This window comes from Perna viridis, chromosome 15, assembly GCF_037379345.1.
Source record: "Perna viridis isolate PV_CMFRI_1.1 ecotype Kerala chromosome 15, ASM3737934v1, whole genome shotgun sequence".
Taxonomy (NCBI): Eukaryota; Metazoa; Mollusca; class Bivalvia; order Mytilida; family Mytilidae; genus Perna; species Perna viridis.
In genome coordinates, this window is record NC_142459.1 from 24,990,580 (window position 1) to 25,012,485 (window position 21,906).

General features: G+C 35.7%; 1 protein-coding gene across 1 annotated transcript; it reads left to right on the plus strand.

Moving 5' to 3' along the window:
- Positions 1-535: 535 nt before the first annotated feature.
- On the plus strand, positions 536-17,399 carry LOC148597587 (uncharacterized). Its single transcript, XM_088563599.1, has 6 exons — positions 536-900; positions 12,128-12,328; positions 13,750-13,870; positions 14,626-14,907; positions 15,710-15,874; positions 16,307-17,399. Exons 1-6 carry the CDS (start codon positions 897-899, stop codon positions 16,353-16,355), a joined length of 822 nt encoding a protein of 273 aa, XP_088419725.1. The 5' UTR covers positions 536-896; the 3' UTR covers positions 16,356-17,399.
- The last annotated feature ends 4,507 nt before the right edge of the window (positions 17,400-21,906 follow it).

The following is a 21,906-nucleotide window of genomic DNA, read 5'->3' on the forward strand; positions in this document are numbered from 1 at the left end:
AACTGTTACATGACTTCAGAATTAATTACACAGCCAATAAAGTAAACTAAATTCGTTAGCAATATAATGTATCTATTCAGGACTAAAAAGACAGTGGCTGATACAGGGGAAGGGTTCCGGTATTTGGACTCCCCATTGTTACATAATTTGTCAAAATTGATCCTACACTCTCTTCTCAAGTTTCTGGATTGGAACCCCCCGCTTTTAAAGAATTCTGGATTTGATCTTCCGCCCTCCGCTTTTAAAGGTTCTGGATTGGAAACATATAAATCGCTCATTGAAAACAAAAAGAAAAACGGACAAAAATGGAGAAATAAAAAAATACCGACAAAAATGGAGTAATAAGAAACAAAGACAAAAACCAATACAAATTTCGCATTTTATTTTTATTCCCAAATAAGTAATAACCACATACCAGTCAGGGGTTGACATTTAAACTAGTGTATAGAAAACTAAATTAAAATCTTATTATAGTCAATCAGATCAGTGATTTCAAAACTGGTTATAGCTGTCTATACCGTTACACACCAAAGAATTGTTTACTCATGCATGACGATGTTGTACAGGTAACCATCACAGGTAGAGAGAAAATTCTACCGAAAGACCGGTATCAGAAAGTCATTAAAGACAACATATTAACCTATTGATCTGGACTGGTGTATTTGTTTACATTTTGGGTATTTGAACATTTCGAGCTCTAACTTGTAGCACTGCTGATGAATGTGTAATGGACTATGTAAAGTACGGTTCTGAGTCTGGTAACTGATATTTATAGACTGAATGAAAATGGAATATTTGCATTAAATGGAAACGTGACTTGGAATTGAGGACTCGCCCTAACAACACATATAAATACATCAGTTTTTGGATTAAATACTCCTACATTTTAATTAAAAATGGGTAAGTGATGTTAAGTGTTTAGTTCTTCACATCAATGGAACCTCTATTACGTTCATTTTGTCATCCATTTCATGTTCATCGCATGAACATAGCTGATATATTGCTGCTCGGGCGTTAATCCCCGACAAATAATCAATCAATCAATGATACCTCAGGGTACACCTACTCATAATTACAAGCACTGTAGAATTCAGAAAACACCTACTCATACTTACAAGCGCGGTAGACTTCAGGGTACACCTACAAGTGCGGTAGACTACAGGGTACACCTACAAGCGCGGTAGACTTCAGGGTACACCTACTCCTAATTACAAGCACGGTAGCATCACTTCTGGCTTTTTAATGGTCCCTTTCTCTATACTTTCTCTTTATTTTAACTGCCCATAAATCTACGCACTATTTTTCTGGGAGGTAGAACCTCATTTTATGCAAAATCGATAAGAATTGGCAAATTTATAATAGCTTGGAACCCGTTGTTACAACATCTCTACTCTATATATAAAACAAGCGGTCCGTTTCTCTGAAACAGTTTTAATCCTCTTTTCATTAGTTTTTACTTCATAATTTTATTCCAACCGACTGATACATACATCATGTATACATGTAGATCTGGTACGACATGTCGACAGATGAAAACTCACAATGAATAAAAACATTACGAGAATAATTATATCATAATAGAAACTAATGTCCTGTCCATTCTGACAAGCGTTATATGTTCATTGTACGCTGGTAAATATAGTGTCTAAACGACTAGCCCCTCCTCCATTACGTGTATAGGGAATGTAGTATACAAAATTATGTACACTTCAGTTTATTAAATCTATTTACAGATGGTTTTTTTTTCATTTTTGACCAGATTATGCGAGCATAACTTGGTCCAAAATTAAAAAACCAAACAATTCTTATAATTAAATTTCTAATCGATTATGAATTAAGTCAAAAATAAGATTAGTCCCCCCTTTATCAAAGCCTCAGTCCCTTTATCAAAGCCTCATTTAGTTTGGACAAGATTTCAAGACAATATTTTATTGATAGCCTCAGACACAGTAGGTGTACAAGAGGAGAAAAAAAAACCCAAAGAAACAAATACAAACATGTACATACATATAAATAAGACAAATACACAGAGCAGTCAATATCATAAAATATGTGAATGCAAACAGATTCACATTTACATTTTAACACATTCACTTTCATATGATATTAGCAATTTGTCGTAAAAAAGTACACACTCTTTTGTATAATTGAACATTGCAGATAGTCAATAACCCACCAAATTTACTCATATTCGGTTGCTTTGAGTAGTAATCTGGGATGTAACGAGATCTTAAATTCTTAACCGTTGGATTATTACACTGGAAGAATATGTAAAATTCATCTCCCACCCCTTCTATACAAAGATTACATATTCTTTGACTCCGTAGGACTCCAGACCACCTCCCAGTTTCTATTGGTATTTCTAAGTTGGAACATCTTAATTTTGTCCAATGAATACGTTCTGTTGGGGGACAATCTGAGAAGATATGGTTCAATTCTGAATTCATGTTTAAAAGTGAACATGTTTAGAATTCACCACAAGATGTGTTGTCCATTTGTGAAAACCAAGATTGATAGAATTGATTACATAATGTCTGTTTAACTATGACCTTAAGCCAGTTAATATTTACTTTAACGTGTTCGTTCCACCAGTATCATCCAAGATAGATTTAATATAGCTAACCCACCTACATTTGGTTGGATTATTGTCATGCAATTTTATCATAAGCCGAAGCATTATATTTGACAGTTCTTGTTCTTTTTGCATAGTTCTTGCCCAAAAGCTAACCATTCTTACATTAAGAAATACTTCATGTGGAATTCTACCCAACTCTCCATAAACCATAAAATTTGGAGTGCTGCTTCTCAGCTTAAGGATGTTTTTTAAAAAATTTAAGATGCACCTTTTCAATGTTTTGCTTATTTTCAAAACCCCAGACCTCAGAGTATTTGAATTGCGGACTGCCGTCCGATGGACGTTAATGACTTCGCAGTACCAACTTTGTTTATTAAAAATAACCGTTCTTGCCGAAATGAGTAATAAACAATCAAATTTAATTTGTACAGAGTCTTTAATCTGATGCTGCAGTTCTAGGAGCCATGGTCCTCTGGTCAGCTTAATCAGAAAAGCTCTGAACTCATCCATGGTCCTCTGGTCAACTTCAGCTGGAAAGCCTTGGATTTAGCTATGTTTTTTTTGGTCGTAATGTTAAATCTAGTTTTAAACTCGAAAAATATTTACTACATAACTTTGACAAAAAATATTATCAAAATTTATACTAAACTTAGAATAAGCAACAGCAAATCTGATTCAGGTAGATTCAGTAAAACCAAATTTGGAGATAGAATCTGTCATCTATGTAAATTCGATATTGAGGCTCAATTTCATTTTGTCATATGTCCAAAGTTGTCAAATTGTAGAGAATCATTTTTCAGTGAATACTGGCGAGATCAGTTGTCCCTTCTTTCAGTAAATACTGGTGAGATCAGTTGTCCCTTCTTTCAGTGAATACTGGTGAGATTTCCCTTCTTTCAGTGAATACTGGTGAGATCAGTTGTCCCTTCTTTTAGTAAATACTGGTGAGATCAATTGTCCCTTCTTTATATTGTAATATTGATAACCAATGTAAATTTAATTACATGATCACCTGTAATGAGTGTGACATTACTGAAGTTACTGGTATCAGTGTTATGTACCACAACAGATGTGAACATTTTGAAACACCGAGGTCAATAATGTAATGTTCTTTTATTACTAGTAATGATTATACAAAACCGAATATATAATATATATGTATCTACTCAATTTTATCATGGATATATACCACACTTTTTCAGTCGTTCAGATATATATAAATACATGATATTTTCCTTGGAGGTGCAGACTGCTAGAAGATACTTTGTGCAATACAAAATGTTCTTATATTTTCCCTTTTGTTGGGAGGAATACAAACAATTGTCTTTATTCTCGTGCTATGTGTGTACTTTATGTCTGTTTGGTATATCATGTATGTTTTTGGTAACAATCCAACTGTATATATTTTATTCCAATAAAAATTCTGGTTCTGGTCAGCTGCTTTAAACAAGCTCTGGACTTATTCAAAGTGTCCTGGTAAGCTAAGCACTACAGTTCACTTGATACAGACATGCTCGGTACACAAATTACAAGTGCTTTTATTACAGGTCTTTGTATAGTATGCGGAAGTTGTTGAAAGGTTTTTTGTTTCCATTTAAAAAACATTCTACATGTAACGGGAACAGGTATATTGCATTCATTTATGTAACAATTAGTTTATGGTTTCATATTACAATTTGAAATTCGTAAGTACAAATAACTAGTAAAGAATAGCAATATCATCCCTGAGTATTTACGCATCTCTTGGATGTTTGTTAAAACATTCACTCTATGTTATGGACGTAGACATTAACTGTCCTGGAAGACGCGGACCTGGACGAAGACATCTATACTGATTAAACAATGACTGGTACAAGAATATGGAAATAGATCTGATTATTCGTTTCATTCTTTGTGTATTCAAATGTTATAAAATTCATACGATTTAAATCTGTTTGCTGCCTTCCTCAGTTGTAATAAAACCGCGATGCGTCGTTCCATAATGTGACAGTGTGTAGGTGTCACCATCTTACCAAATAGATTAAAAAGTAATTTATATCTATTATAACGAAACCGTTGGAGGTTTATCTTGAGACGTCAAAGGTATATAAACATTGAAACTTTTCTTATTTAGTCCAGGATCCCATTAAATCAATCATTTCTTCGAAGTACTGGTTTATACCACTCCACCGCTTGAATAGCTACTAGGGATGCTGTCAATCTGTTCATCCCCAGTTCTTATCCCCAACTCTCCTCAAACCGCTGAATGGAATGTGTGGAAACTTTCGCACATTCTTTATACAGGTAACATGAAGCCATTCCTCCAATCTTGTTTTTTTACATCTGAACTTACAAGGTTTCTAGAAAAGGATCGAGTGGGGTTATTACCAAGTGAGCTTTGCTCTCAGTTGTTTTCTAGTCTATTAATCTGGTTCTTTTTACAATTTTTCCGACCCAAGTTTTCAGATAAGACGGGCAGTTGAACATGTACGTATGTGTGATATACAAGACTACTTGTTAACGCAACTTTAGATCCTTCAATCTGAATACTATCTATACTATTTTAACCAAATTGTAATAACTCTGTTGGATTAAGGAAATAAACTTTTTGTATTGTATTGGTTCAGTATGATGAACCTTTCTTGTTCCCGTTTGTGTCTTTTAAGTAGCAGTCTTTATAAAAATTAGACAGGAGGTGATTCGTGCATTTCAAAAACCCACCAAAGTCAGTTTTATTTCTTGTTCAGGAACAGTCATTGCACATGGTCACTTAACTCAGTTTTTCATTTGGTGGTTGCGCTTTTAAGATAAAAAACATATACATTGTACATGAAATTGGCACTTTGCATGAGTTTCTGAATAGAATTCTTGTAAAATCAAGATTTCATGCAATTGTTTTTAGTTTTAGGGGGATGTACGCCAGATCCACCCCATACAAATCCGCGTCTCTACAACTTTGTTTTTATAAACTATACACAAACATCTAGAACGCGATAATATATTGACTTCTGCCAAATTGACCATTGTAACAGTTGGTGGTCATTTTATAACCAGCTGTTGACATATCATTCCTCGTGTGTGCTTTCAGTCCATTACACAAACGTGAAGATTCTTCAAAGATAAAACATGTCCCTTTCTACGCTAACAAATTATGTAGAATGTTACAAATAGCGATAGGTATGATCTTAAACAAATATCTCAATTATATCAAAGTAAATATCAGCGTTGATAGTTTAGAATATACACGTATTTATACATAGGGGATGTTGAGTCATAATTGAATAATTGAATTATTTGGAGAGAATTGGGAAATGTCGTCAACCACGTGTCGTCAGCCACAGTGTCGTCATAGTAACATTCCATCAATACTGTGGAAGGTGAAGTGGTTAAAGTCGTCCGTGACGACATTCAGTCCTACGTTTGTCGTTTTTATAGCACAGCTCGTAATGCCGGAGCTTGGAGAAGTGACATAAGATTTTTAATAATTGCCGTACTTAAATTCTTACGAATAAGCTAATATAACACAGTTATCTCGCAAAAAAAGTACATTTAAGGTTTTACATCAGAATCAGAATTTTTATTGGAATAAAATCCGTACAGTTGGATTGTTACCAAAAAAAAAAACATACATGAAATATCAAACAGACATATGAAGTACATACATATCATGAGATGTATGTCTCCCAACAAAAGAGAATAATATAACATCATGAACTCATTGACAGTTTCGGCTTTACCAATGCGAATCCCCCATCATAAGAAAAATACTCTTCATAATGTCGTATAGAGTCCCTTTTTACTCAGCTCTACCGGTGCACCTGCTCCACTTTCCCAGTTTTTAGTGGAGTGTGGGTTGCTCATAATATGGGTTTAATTATTATATGTTGTTTTCTGTCTCCTTGGTTTTGTCTTCGTTTCCGAAGGAAATCAGTGAGCTGTACAATCGATCGTCATATTATGTGTATCTTGTGATTAATAAACGAAACTACATGCATAAAATATTCATGACCTAAAATAAACGTACGAAAAATAAAAATTAAAGAAAGCAGCTAATTATAGAACCTCGACATCTGTCAGTTACCACACTAGACAAAATAATAATGCCATTAAGGAGGCAAATTTTTTTATTGTACTTGGCCGCCTCACTGTGAAATAAACATCACCTAAAAATTTTTTTATTGTACTTGGCCGCCTCACTGTGAAATAAACGTCACCTAAAAAAAACCCTCAGCGAAGACATGATTATCCGGTCTTTACCGCTCGTGCTGTGGCGGAAGTGGCCGGGTTGAGGGTAAAACATGGTACTGAACATTCTAGTACAGATACCTCCATCCCGGTATAGTACATGTTTTGTTTAGGATTCAGTGCATGGTCACCCGTAAGTTTCTCATTGGAGAACTCTATCAGTGGGAAACTTCTTCAGTTTATTTGTGGAAATTTCTACTGTTTTATCAGTGGAAAACTGTTCTACATTTTCATTTCATCTGTGGCAAACTTCTACAGTCTATTAGCGGGAAACGCAGTTCTTCTTTTTTTTTGTCTGGGGCAAACTTCTACTTTTCTATCTCTGGCAAACTTCTTCTGTAGTCCTGTCAGTTGCAAACTTCTACTTTTCTATTTGTGGAAAACCTAACATACTTTCTCCCGTTTGTATTTTCCTTCAATGGAAAACAGACGTTGTTCCTTTTCAAGTGTAATCTTACCTTACAGTGATCCTACCTTGCTCTAAACTGTCAATCCGTCATTAAACCTATCGTATGAAAGCCATAAAATTTCTGGACCGTATACTTGGGGTAGCAATACAAGATTCTTTACTTTTTAATTTAATTATACTCCGGCCTCCAAAGGGCGAAATCCATTAACAAATCTCCCAGAAGCTAAAGACAACAGCGATACAGCTCCAATTGTTACACTGTAATCTTCAGTTCAATTACTTCATTATTTTGAAAGTAAATGTTACAATGTTACGTGTCAATTTATTATACTAGTATTTTATATACCTCGTAGTTAATGTTTCTACAGGTCAGTTTAGACCATAGACTGTAGTTTTAAGAATATCAAGACGGTGACCGAGCTTTGAAATTGCAGTGTAAAAATATATGAATAACAAACGCGGACAGACCATTAGGATATATTACTTCAGTTCCAAATCATAAACACATATTATGGCTAAACCGTATGTTTATATATTATCTTTCATAGGCGGGCTAAAGGGAGAGAAGGGAGAAGAGATTCCTCATACTTCGTAAAAAAATAATTCCCAATCATCTTCCAAATATACAGAAGAAGATGTTTACAAAATGCTGGAAGTTTTAATCGACAACATATTTGTCCAGCGCGGTGGACGCGTTTTTCAACAAACGGTCGGCATTTCAATGGGAACAAATTGTACTCCTCTACTTGCTGACCTAGATTTGTACTCCTTTACTCTTATGAGGTCGACTTTATAGCTGATCTGATCCGAAAGAAAGAATATCGTTTAGCTAGACCCTTTAATCTCAGTTTCCGCTATATAAATGACGTATTATCTTTAAACAATCCTTATTTTGGGGATTTGATAATCGCATCAATCCCAAAAGAACTTGAGATAAAGCATACTACAGAACTTTGAAGTCAGCCTCATATCTTGACCTACACTTAGAAACCGATGGTAAAGGAAAACTATTGACCAAACTGCATACGACAAACGTGATGACATTTCATTCGGAATTTTCATTATCTGTGGCAATATCCCTTCAGCACCTGCGTATGGAGTGTTCATATCACAACTCGTACGTTATACCAGCGCCTGCCGAAACTACGCAGACTTTTTGTAGAATTCTAACAAATAAGCTTCTGGAACAGGGTTTTGTTGCTACAAGATTGAAGTCATCACTACAGAAGTGTTATGGTCGTCATCATGAACTCGTGGATCGTTACGGTGTATCCATCTGCGCCACGAAAACTGTTTTGTTCAACGTGTCGTAGATTTCCTTTCCTCTTTCGTCTACCACTTGATTTTTTTTATGAGCAACTCGGCGGGTGTTTCTAGAAAAACAGAGGACACTTATCCTACCGGTGCACGTGGTCAATGCTCCCAGTTTTTAGTGGAGTCCGAGTTTCTCATTTGCTTTTGTTACTTTGTATGTATGATTTTAGTTACTTTATGTTCTTTTTTGGTGTATGCCTGTTTTCCATGTCTGGTCTTTGTCCCTGGATTACATTCTTTTGATTACTGCTATAACCTAGCTTCCCTTTATTACTCTTTCAAGATGAAAAGCTTGGAATTATAAATTATAGAACATTCGTAATCTCCGACATCAATTATAAATTTTCCATTTGAAAATGATATTCCAGGATTTTTCAATTATTCATATATAGAAACATGTTAAACTGTCTGTAATCACAACTGAAATTGTCTGTGGCGTCTAATGTGACATCTGTGTATTTTGTAGCTCTCACGTCTGAACAGACGGTTGTTTGGTGTACAATAGTCCGTATAACTACACAGACGTTATCATACGGCTGAAGGTCAAAATATTTACATTTCGTTGATCCATTGGTTTGCTGTTGAAGTATGTAAGGATTAGGAAATTTTCGTTTGTTATCGCTCCACGTCACAGGAGATGTATCAATATTTACGACATGCGTAATGTTGTCCTGATTTCACTGAGCCCAGTAACTAATGGTATCTGTGTTAAATTTCACTGAAGAGGCTGTATAGTGAATTAGAGTACCGCCTTTTTAGCTCACCTTGCCAAAGGCCATGTGAGCTATTGCCATCATTTGTCATCCGTTGTCGTCGTCGTCCGTCGCCATTGACATTTTTTCAAAACTCTTCTCTGAAACCACTTTCCCCATTGTAACCAAACTTGGTATGAATGTTCCTTGCGGTATTCTGCATAGAACTGATGTAGGGATTTTTTGACCGTCGAAAAACATGGCCGCCGTACTATAAATAGAACATAGGGGTCAGACAGTAGTTTTTCGCATATACCTCCAAAACCGTTAGGTTTAGCTGAATTCTGACAGGTTAGAAGTATTTAGCATGATAAGGAATATCTGCGGTCAAATTTTCATTTTCATCCATTCAGCCATGTTGGAGTTATTGCCCTTTTTAACGGATTTTGCTATTTTTAATGTTATTTCTTTCAAAAATCTTCTCCTCTGACACTACTTCACCAATTGAAACAAAACTTGGTATGAATGTTCCTTGTGGTATCCTGCATAGAACTAATGTGGGGATTTTTGATCTGTCGAAAAACATGGCCGCCGTTACTAAAACTAGAACATAAGGGTTAGAGAGTAGTTCTTCGCATATGTCTCCAAAACCATTAGGTTTAGCCAAATTCTTTCACGTAGCTGAAATGATCCTTATTTTTAGGACTACAAAAGTCGTCAGGCATAAAAGTTGTCAGATGACTCCTTATAAGAGTTATTGCCCTTGAAAGGGGGAAAAAACTGACGTTTTTGTTTTCACAGTTTTCAGCCAATATTTTGAAAACTATGATAGATAGAAACTTTCAATGGCTGAAATAATCCTTATGATAAGTCCTACCAAAGTCCCAAAGTCTTCTTGAGTCAAAATTGTTGGACAACTACTTGTTAAATTTATTGTCCTTGAAATACAGAATTCAACCAGGTGAGCGATTCAGGCTCCTGGGGCCTCTTGTTTTACATAACATCGTAAAAACAAATATTTACAGAAAAAAGACTACAAACTGTCAGCGATCGAGAATTGTACATACTGTTGGAGAGTAGTTATTCATGGGATATGCATTTTAAGTGATTTTTGAAATTCTGTCAAACTACGAAATTGAAAGCTTAAAGACTCTACTGAGAAAAACCACAAACGCTACCTTATTGTCAGTGTGTTACTTCTATGACTTCCTTTCCGTCTGTTACATGACTGTATATTATCATAGTACTGTTATATTGTACACTGCTTTGTAGAATATGGAAGACTTGATTGAATTAAAGTATACTTCTCAATTCAAATTTGAGATTAAAAGGTATAGAACCGGACTCCATTAAGGTTCGACATCCTGCGCATTCGTAGTGTTGAGGAGGCTTGCGGTCATCGTGTCTGATCAATCTAGTTTGTATTTGAATCAAATGTGTTTGAAAAAATGCAAAGAATAATCATTATCATTTCCGTCCCGTTTTTACTCTGCGTCCTCAACTAACCCTATTCTCTCGTTGACCCCTTTCCTTACAGACATGCTTGTTACACCTTACTTATGTTCAGAAGTCTGGACTCTCTAAATAACATATTCCTCACTTTGTTTTACTGTCCACACCCTAATGATCAACAGGAATGACGCTATAGTATTTCGAACACGGTAGGTGGATTTCAACAATGATTTCAATGAAACTTGATTGAAATGAACCTAAAAAGACCATCATCAAATATGTGTAAAACATCCCTGTCAAAAATCATTTTAGCAAAAAGAAGAAAACAGATCATGAGTTAAACAACTTAAATTATAGTAGATTTATAATTACAGGTTAATTTCTAAAATGAATTGTGTGATCTCTGTGACCTTTGAGTGTGACCTCCGAGTGTGATCTCTGAGTGTGACCTCTCTAATAATGTTAGGTAGGAATGGACCTTTATGTTTATTAGTTTGTGCTCTATGTTAGTAATATAAGGTGATCGACATTCAGGAGCGGATCCATGATTTCAGGTTAGGGGTGGCTGGAGTAGTGGATCCATGATTTCAGGTTAGGGGTGGCTGGAGTGGATCCATGATTTCAGGTTAGGGGTGGCTGGAGTAGTTACATGATTTCAGGTTAGGGGTGGCTGGAGTAGTTACATGATTTCAGGTTAGGGATGGCTGAAGTAGTTACATGATTTCAGGTTAGGGGTGGCTGGAGTAGTTACATGATTTCAGGTTAGGGGTGGCTGGAGTAGTGGATCCATGATTTCAGGTTAGGGGTGGCTGGAGTAGCGGATCCATGATTTCAGGTTAGGGGTGGCTGGAGTAGTTACATGTTAAGACCTAGCCAAGCCAGAAAAGAACAGTTTTAAGAGGCAATTTCAAAAATGGAGACTTCATACAAACAAGATTATTCTTTCCTAGTTACTACGTACGCCCAGAAAGACTTTTCTTTAAACATCGCCTGATATCTGCACTCATAAATTGACAGAGGATCCCAACTTTTAAACCCGGTTTGGCCTCTTACAACTACACCCAGTTGAAGGATTCGACTTTTATTTACTATGTATAGTACATGCATTAATACACATGTACATTTAAATATATTACTAAATTGCGTTTCCCTACTTTGGCGGAGATACATTGTTATGCCTTTTCTATCCGTTCGTAAGTGTCCCAGTCGTCTGTCTGTCCATTATGCTTTTGTAAGTGCAACTCATTGGACACTACTGCACCAAATTAATTTCATTAAACTTCATAGGTAGTTGGGACATAGAATTTAATTGTGAATATTACCAGGAATTTATGATGCATTTAATTTTGTGTACCCTCTGGAAAGGAGGTGACATACATTTTTGAAGGCAAAAACACAAAAAACTTTTAACTGAAAATTATTTTAGTACACTTTACTTTTAGTTTATCTTTATTTTTTCAGCTTGTTCAGCGTTGGCATCAGCAGACGATGGAACAGTTATTTTATCTAATTACAGCTCGACCGATGGAACGCGCGTGAAAGTCGGATGTCGGCTGTTCGGGAGACGTCTTACTTCTGGTAATTACGATATCCTATGCGCGACCAACAAATGGGTAGAAGTCACGAGCAATAATAATGCTGATACAACTTTTAAATGTGAATGTACGTACACGTATTATAAGTTCAAAATGTTTTTTTAATGTTAAAAGTATTTTAATGTGTCAATTATGTTCTCACTGTTTTCAGTAACTAACAACATAATGATTTAATGCACATACATTCAAATTACGAAAACAATATATCAAGCGATTACAAACTTTACATGCTGAATAAGTGGTGCATTCATGTGAAAGTCTACTTTTTTCTGAAAGTTGTTCATCTATGATAAACATCAAGGCGTACTATATCGAGGAGTATTTCTTGTTACAAGTACACTCCTCTTCGTATCTGGTACAGTAATAAATAAACTAGGCTATTTAATAAAAACAATATTGAGTTAGAATGCAAAACATACTACCAGCGTTCCTTCTATAGAATGGGTTTTGAATCATTCATCAAATGCTTCCAACTTTCAAGCATATTTTTATTTTCTGGCTTGCTTAACTTATCTTTATCATTCATTGCACTCGCCATTTAAAAGGTTAAACACCACCTAAGGGAAATAACTCTGTAAAATCAGCAAAACGTTTTATTTTGTGACATTCTGATATCAACCTCAGAGCATCTTAGTGATCAAAAGTTTTGTTGACGAAGCTACTTTATTTTCATTGAAATATATGACTAAAATTTCTGAAAATTTATATATTTTGCTTCTTTTATCATAGTGAAACAATGAAGAAAATTTTAAGAAAATCAAACGAGCCAAGTAAATGTTAGAGAAGATATTTTGGTACCCCCATAAGACATCATATCTGGTACCCCCTTAAGACATCATATCTGGTACCCCCTTAAGACATCATATCTGGTACACCCTTAAGACATCTTATCTAAAGTCATCCATAAATTTAGTAGAGTAGAATAAACTATATACAGAAAAAAATGTAGTGATTATAAGTTTTATAATGATTTTTTACCCATTCTAATTTGTCAAGTTATAATATGTTAAAAAATTATCCAGAAGTTCGATTTGATAATTCATTCTCAACAGTCGGTTTTCAGCCTGTCCGGTCTTGAAATGATCTATACATATGTTTCATTGAAATTTTGAATGTAGCATTTCAAACCTTTTCTATAACTACTAGAAATTATAGAAAAGGTTTGAATTGTCAGATTTAAAATTTTGACATAACACATACAGATAATAAGTATGAAACTCAAACTTGTCTTTAGGTAATTTAAATCGTGACATTACTGCTGTAAATTTCAAGTATCATCAGAGTTATTGGAAAAGACAAGGCACAGACTCACAGTGAAAGAAATTAGCTGTAGATCTACGGATCGAGTCTATGTAAAATCATGCAGGTCTATGATGAAACTGGCTCAATTTCCTTTGATATCTACAGTGTCTACATAAAATTATGATGGGTCTGTGTTGACCAAAAATTAAGTTGCTAACACTGAACTTATGTATGATTTGTTTTCAGGGAACGGAACACTTAATATGTACGAGAAGTTAATTATAGGTCTGGGAGCCGCTGGGGGTGGTCTACTTATCTTCGGATTCCTGTTAATATGTTGTCTGGCGCTCATGTGCAAAAATAAAAGGTAACAATTGAGAAAAAAATATAGTTTAACGGTAACAGGTACTTTTAGTTTGGTTTGAATTTATTGTGGTGGTGGAAAATTCTGACCATTCGAATACAATTTAACCAAAATTTAATTTTGAGTTATCCCGCTTTGATTTGTTAAATTATGTTGTATCGGGACTGTTTTCGTAAAAGGAATAAATGCTTAAAAGTTGCTGAAAATTTCACGCTTTGTCCCATCTAAGAAATTTAAGACATTGATCAATCTAGTTAACAGTTACATTTTATTTTTAAAATGGTGTCACTTGTGTAGGCGTTATTAAAAAATATAGAACTATTTTCATCTTCTTGTTTTATTTTTTGGAGAAAAATGGAAACATGCTAAAAATGCTTTTGTTTAGAATGTATTTTATGTTTTTGCCCTATAAAAATACTATAAAATAATTCTGAGAGTAAGAAATTTTTAGTATTGATATGGTGAGCATGGAAGGTTATGGAACTACTATTTGAATTTCATTGAGCGATTAAAAATTCGAAAGAACAAAAAGAATTCTTAGATTTTGGATAAAATAAGTAATAATAATATACATAAAAAGGTCTGGTCCTGAAGTCGATCCAGGGTGAATTTTTATTCCAGATCATTTGATAATAAAAAGCTTCCAAGTGAGGTCACATGTTTAGATTCTCATTTGGAAATAAACCAGGCTACTGTTTGTTTGAAGTGATGCATGGGTGATTGTTTGTGTTTAACATCGAACTAACCAACATTTTCAGACGTACAGACAGCGAGACAGAGAGCTATCCACCGTCCCAAGTTAATGAAAAAGTCGGCTATGCTCAGTATGGTAATGGCGGTTATAACTCTGGTGGTGGCGGAAGTAGTATTAATGGCGGGTATAACTCTGGTGGTGGACGTGGTATAAAAGGCCATCGGCCAAGCGGAAAATACGAGAAACAAATAACTCCGGATTCTCGTAATGACTATCCCCGTATTCCGGATTCCGGGAAACGAGATCCATACTTGTGGTCTGGTTATAATGCTAATCACCATACAAGGTGTGTTTTACTGGATATTTAAGGATCAGGGGGTTCTTGTGTAAATTAAATAACATTCTTCAAATTTAGAATCTATTGTATAACGATAATTTGTCAAAGAGACAACAACCCCACCTGGATGAAAATGTCCGTCCAGGGCCATTCATTGACTGGGATGAAAATGTCAGCCCGGGGCCACCTATTGGTCTTCAATGAACGCCGAGGAAATCTTCATACCAGAGGGCATGCTGCAGCTGGCCACGAAATGATTGTATTTACCTGGAGGTACTGACGATAGGAGGAAACTAGTACTCCAGCAATTCTAAGGATTGGCCGGCAAACTATTTTTTTTACTTTGAGCATTGGGGTATTGAGAATTAAACGGATTTCTAACCTCTTATTGTGTCAGAGAAAGAAACTAAGTTGATTATAAATCGATTTGTTTTAAAAATGAGTAAAAACTAGAAATAACAAACTGTTCTCAGAAATGAAGGGTGTGTTGATATATCGTCCAGACGGTTGGTTTGGTTGGACACAAGTAAACAGTTCAAATCTTTCCCAGAAAGAGTTTTTTTTTTGGTTTTGTTTCAAAGTAACGAGTGTATTATTACTGGAGCCATTTAAGTGTTACTTATTGATATGAAGATTTAATATTGAAAATTTAATGCTAACATGACAAACTGTTACATTAGGTACTCTATGTGGCATTAACAAAAGCTGCATACATGTAATTCCACCTGTTGACTTAAACTTGTTCACACCATTACAGAAAACGTATAAATATATTTAGATGACAAGTTTCACACTTTTTATTTATTCTTAGCAATAAGGAACCAGAACGACCTGATACAAGTACAGGTTACCAGTTTTATAGTGGTAAATCACAATATGATAATCGGGCGTTTGACCGGAATGAAAACGACCGTTACCGGGAAACCGGTTACCATGGTACCAATTATCAACAGGGTAAAAGAGAAGATTATAGATGGTTAGTATATTTCTTGGATAGGAATGTACTCATGTAAACAATAATACAACACGTTTGGAATGTATTCAGGTAAACAATTACCCAACGGATGGGAATGTATTCATGTAAACAATTACCCACCGGATGAGAATGTAAACATATATTAGTAAATGGTTACCAATCGGATGGGAATGTATTCATGTAAACAATTATCCACTGGATGAGAATGTATATATATATTAGTAAATGTTTACCAATCGGATGGGAATGTATTCATGTAAACAATTATCCACCGGGTGGGAATGTTTGTTTAAGATTTTCTATAATTACATAAATTGAAAAAAAAATGTTTGAAAATTTATATTAAAAAAAAACATCAATACACTGCACATGCAGTTTCTTATTGCATAAAAAACTAACATTCATTTCATAAAGCTATATTCCTTTTTTCAGGAATGGACAGCTACCTCGGGCACATGTAGGCCGCGATCGGCAGTATTAACAGCAGATAATACCACTTCATCATGCCAAAACCTTTGATATTTACACATCGTTATTAACGTAAAAACGTTACAAGCTAATTTTACATGGCTTATATTACAAATAGGTGCTGTTTACATCGTTATCATACAAGAACAACTAGTACAAGCAGTTTTTTTTCTATACACAATTTAGGACATCTATACAATTAATGCAATTTATTTAGTTAGAGTTGTCTTTCTTTCCATACTTAGTAGCACTTATACAACGAAGAAAAGAACTTCTTCAGTGGAGCTATGAACCTCCTGGTGTTTTTTTTATTCAAATCTACGCAAGAAATTCCAGTTAATAAATCATTTTCACATCTCTACAATCCATCCCACATAACAGTACTAATCGTTCTCTGTTTAAACGCAGAATTTGTAGGTGTAACCCCCTCCACCTTTGAGTACAGTGTGCATGTGCACTCTTAAAATGACGGCGAGTCCTGCGTACGGTCAAAATTTTACAGCGTACAATTCACAACTCTGCGTCCGAGTCCAATTGAAAAAAAATCTTGCGTCCGGTACTTGCAAGCGTACGAAAGCGAGGGGTTGTACCCTCATTTTTGTCATTTTTGTTTTTCTGACCTTTATTTCAATCCAGTCAAAATTAATTCCATGTTTTTTTTCGATATTTCAAATGGGCCCGTACAGACGGGAAAGCTCTTTTTTTTAAATTCCATCAGTTCACTAAAATCAGGAATTTAATACACTGCAGTAGCTGTGAATTTCGACTCTTTGTCATTTTAGATGGTCATTTGTTATTTGTACCAATAAAAACATAAGTAATTTGTAAAGACCTTATTCAAACGGTAATATCTCATTATTTATAACATTTATTTGAAGGGGAGATAACCGACAACTTCGCCCGTCTTAATCAGATAATACCCGTTTTAAATTTCGGTAAAACACAATTTCTTGCGTATCTTTTTTAAATGTTTTATTCTGTATACAAACATCATTTTAGTTTATTACACAAGACATAATATTATGTATTTTTGTTACATATTAAAACATATAAGTACCTTCTGTGTTTGCATTTGTGTTTCTCACGGTTAACGAGGGCGATATCAACTAACACGGTCACTTTATGAATATGTATCACACTAGTATAACTATATAACCTCTTTCCCGACTAAAACAATAATTGCAAAATTACAGTCCGGATTTGACATGTTACAAAAGGTGCTTCCCATTGTCGAATCAACATTACCCTTAGCCACGTCTCCTAGTACGGTATCAGAACAGAAGGCAATGCTTCGCAATACGAAATCATAGTTCTCGACCATACCTCACAAATACGGAGTCATAACCCTTGGCCAGGTCTTGCAGTACGGAATCAAAACTCTCAACCATACCTCACAATACGGAGTCATAACCCTTGGCCAGGTCTCGCAGTTCGGAATCATAACTCTCAACCATACCTCACAATACGGAGTCATAACCCTTGGCCAGGTCTCGCAGTTCGGAATCATAACTCTCATCCATACCTCACAATATGGAGGAAGTCAAAACCTTCGGCCAGGTCTCGCATTTCGGAACCATAACTCTCAACCATACCTCGCAGTATGGAGCCATAACCCTTGGCAATGCCTCGAAATACGGAGTCATAACCCTCGGTCATGTCTCGCAGTATGGAATCATGCATAATCGACGTCAATACCTCGAATTACGGAGACAAAATCATCGCGCATGCCTCGCAATACAGAATCACAACACACGACAATGCCTCTTGGTAAAATGTCACAATTCTCAACCATGCCTCGATGACCGGCGTTTTAACAATCAACAATGCTTCGCGTTATGGTACAAAAACTCGTCACGTAGCGCTAATTGACATATCCCTTTCTGTATGCATATAGTACTTGCATGTACATATGGGTTATTCAATTTCTAGATTTCATACATGTAACGAAAAAAGACCTCCAGACACATTTTCTTATTTTTTTTAGTTCCAGCGTCGAGATAAAATCTATTGTTCTTGTTTTCTTTTTTTAAATTTTGTCACGATTTCTGTTTAACAGTTAGCACGTGACTATATGTTTGACCTTTCTCCTATTCAAATCGTCGACAAACGATTTAAAACTTGGTAAACAGCTTGGCTCGGTCGTTGCTTTGTTTGTTTGTTTGTTTGGCTTTTTTTGCAAGGGTTGTCCTAATTTTGTTTGGCAACCCACCATGAGTTTGATATTATTCATGGAGAAGTTCACTAAGGTCTGATGTTTCTCTGTGGTTTGGTTGTTTAACATGCTAAAAAACGAATACAAACAAAGAACAACAACAACTAAACGTAGCTGCTAATCTGCTACATTTCTGATCGTTTATATGAGGACCAGTATATCTTATTGGTATGTGTGCACTAAATTAAATACCTGACTTGCGTCTTTGCAATTATCTACACTAAATTGGTGATCAATAGAAAAGAAAAGATTAAGGGTCGTGAATTATTAAAGAAGGAGTCTTGTAAAGCAGCGCCCGACATTCTGACTCTGACACAAAATCAATCGCCAGTACATTCAAAACAATACAGTTTCCATGGTTACTCACTTATTCTAATTACAAAATTGTCCAATATTGTGAGAAAATGTGAAAATATACGAGATGGGGACGTACTAAATTTGGTCTTGCAATTATCGAACCATCCCGTAGGACCACTTATAATGAATAGAAAAGGATTCTGTACAACTCGTAGTGGCTGTGAAATTATATATATATATATAAGGGTCTGAAAAATTCCCAACGATGTTAGAACTGTCAAATTTGCGAAGCAAATTTTTGTCGTTCCCTCCGCGGGACTCGAACTCGTACCGCTGTGACATCTATGGAAACACCGCCTGCACTAAGTCCAGCGCCCTAGACCACTCGGCCAGCTAGGCTATATTTGATCCGATGGAGCAGTGTAGTGAATAGAGTCGTCACACTCTGAGACATTGTATATATATATATAATTAGGAGATGCAAAGATATGTGTGTGTTTGTCTCTTTTTTCGATAAATTGATGGTTTTTGTCCTTTCTCGTTATTTTTTATATAACAACACACCGGTAACGACAAGCTATGAACAGAGTTTAGTCATTTGATTAAAAGTAGAGAATCATAATGTCAATCATTCACAATAGAAGTAAATCAACATCGTCCATCAAAGCTGCGATAATTTGATTGGTTGAAGAGTTTGGATTTGAAAATGATCAGCCATGATAGGAATTCTAACCTCCCGCGTTATAAATCATGGCGGATTATTTTCATAATCCAAACTCTTCAACCAATCAAATTATAGCTGCCTTGATGGACGATGTTGATTTCTTATCTATAGAATTATTGTGAATGGTTGACATTGCAGAAGGGTAGGAACCTCAGTTACGAATCCAGTAGGGGGGTAGGACCCTCAATTACTGATCCAGGAGGAGAATAGGACCCTCAGTTACGGACCAATGAGGGGGATAGGGAACTCAGTTACAGACCCAGGAAGGGATAGGACCATCAGTAACGGATCAAGCAGGAGAATACGACACTAAGTTTCGGAACCAGGAGGTAGGCAGCGACCTCAGTTACGGATCCAAGAAGGGATTGGACGCTCAGTTACGGGTCAAGAAGGAGGATAGGACCATATGTTATGGATCCAGGAGGTAGGTAGCGACCTCAATTACGGATCCAAGAAGGGATAGGACTCTCAGTTACGGGTCAAGAAGAAGATTAGGACTCTGAGTTGCGGATCATGGAGGATTGCAGGACACTCAGTTAAGGTTCTAGGAGGAGGGTTGAACCCCGAATTACGGATTCAGGAGGAGGAATAGACCCTCAGTCCCTGATACAGGAGGATAGGACCCTAGTATCAAAGGTCTCACTAACCACTTCTAACATTTCCATTACTTTACATGTTAAAAAAAGTAATTTTCAATGTTTCACTGTAAATTTCCATGACAAATAACATCTTAAAGTTGCACACCACTGCGAAGCTTGGAAAATAAGGCTTCCAAAATCATTATGCTAATGGTACGATGATCGTAGAAATTCGTCTCAAAATTTATTTCAATAAATAATACTGAAAATCCACATTTTTACCTTTTCTGCTAACTGACAGCATGGAGGCAAATTACTTACATATGTAAACAATATTCATACACTTTTGTAGTAAATTACAAATATTATTTTAAAGTACACATTCTCAACTTTATTTTGACTATTTTTACCAGAATACACAAATAATGCACTTACATTACATAGATCTAGGTTAAGTATGTTTTTGGTACTACATAAGGGATGACCATTTGACCCGAAAGTGGTTAGTGAGACCAGGAGCAGGATAAGAGCCTCAGTTACGGATCATGAAGGTAGGTGGGAACCTTAAATTATGGATACAAAAGGGGGACAAGAATCTCAGTTACGAATCAAGGAGGAGGATTAGACCCTCAGTTCAGTATCCAGAAATGAGGATTGGATACTAAGTTAAAGATCAAGATGGAGGGTGCATAGCACCCTCAGTTAAGGATCCAGGAAGAGGAAAGGAACCTTCAGTTACATATCCGGGATGTCGGTAGGAGACTCAATTACTGATCCAGGAGGAGGATAGGACTCTCAGTTGCTGATCCAGGAGGTAAATAGAAATCTTAGTTGCAGATCCAGGTGGAGGATGGGAAACCTCCTAATGTTGGAAAATTTAGTTACATGTTCAATCTAAATTTACGTTTCGTTTTTGTATGCTTGAAATCGGCGATAAGCAACCAAGAATTTCTGTTGTTGTTTTGTAAGAATCAAGAAAATACCTTATCCAACTCTTATTGAACCTCTATATCAGAATTTGTGAATTGAGAACTAGAGATCTAAGCTCACTGATGAAAATGTCTTAAAATTCCGTTTATATCGCTTACTCTCTTATTTTTCCTTTCATTTTTAATTTGAAATTTTATCCAATTTTTGTTGACCTCTTTCGGTCCCAAAAATAATTTATGATCCATTACCATCCTTTCGTGACAAAAATATTTCCTAGATACCTAATTAATTTCGAACTTTATAAATAATATATTATATAAAATATAAACATATAAACATATATTAATATTTGTATCTTCAGTGACAGTATCGTGATGGCAATATATGTATCTGTTCTGGCAATACAACGGTGGAGGTATATGTATCTGTTCTGGCAATACAACGGTGGTGGTATATGTATCTATTCTGGTTATATAATGGCAATACTTTGGTATTATTCTATCTTGACTGTACCTGGGTAACGGTATAATTCTGTTCTGGCAGTACAGTTGTGAGGATATGTTAACTGTTCTGACTGACCCGAAGTAGCATTATTATTCTGTTCTGAAAGTACAATGGACTTGATGACGACATTATTCTGCTTTGACAATACAAAGGTGGCGATATATGTATCTGGTCTGTCAGTACTATGGTGACGGTTTGTTACCTGTTCTGTCAGTACTATGGTGAGAGTTTGTTACCTGTTCTGTCAGTACTTTGGTGACGGGGTGATTATGTTCTAGTAATACCATGGTAATGGATTGTTATCTGTTCTGTCAGTACT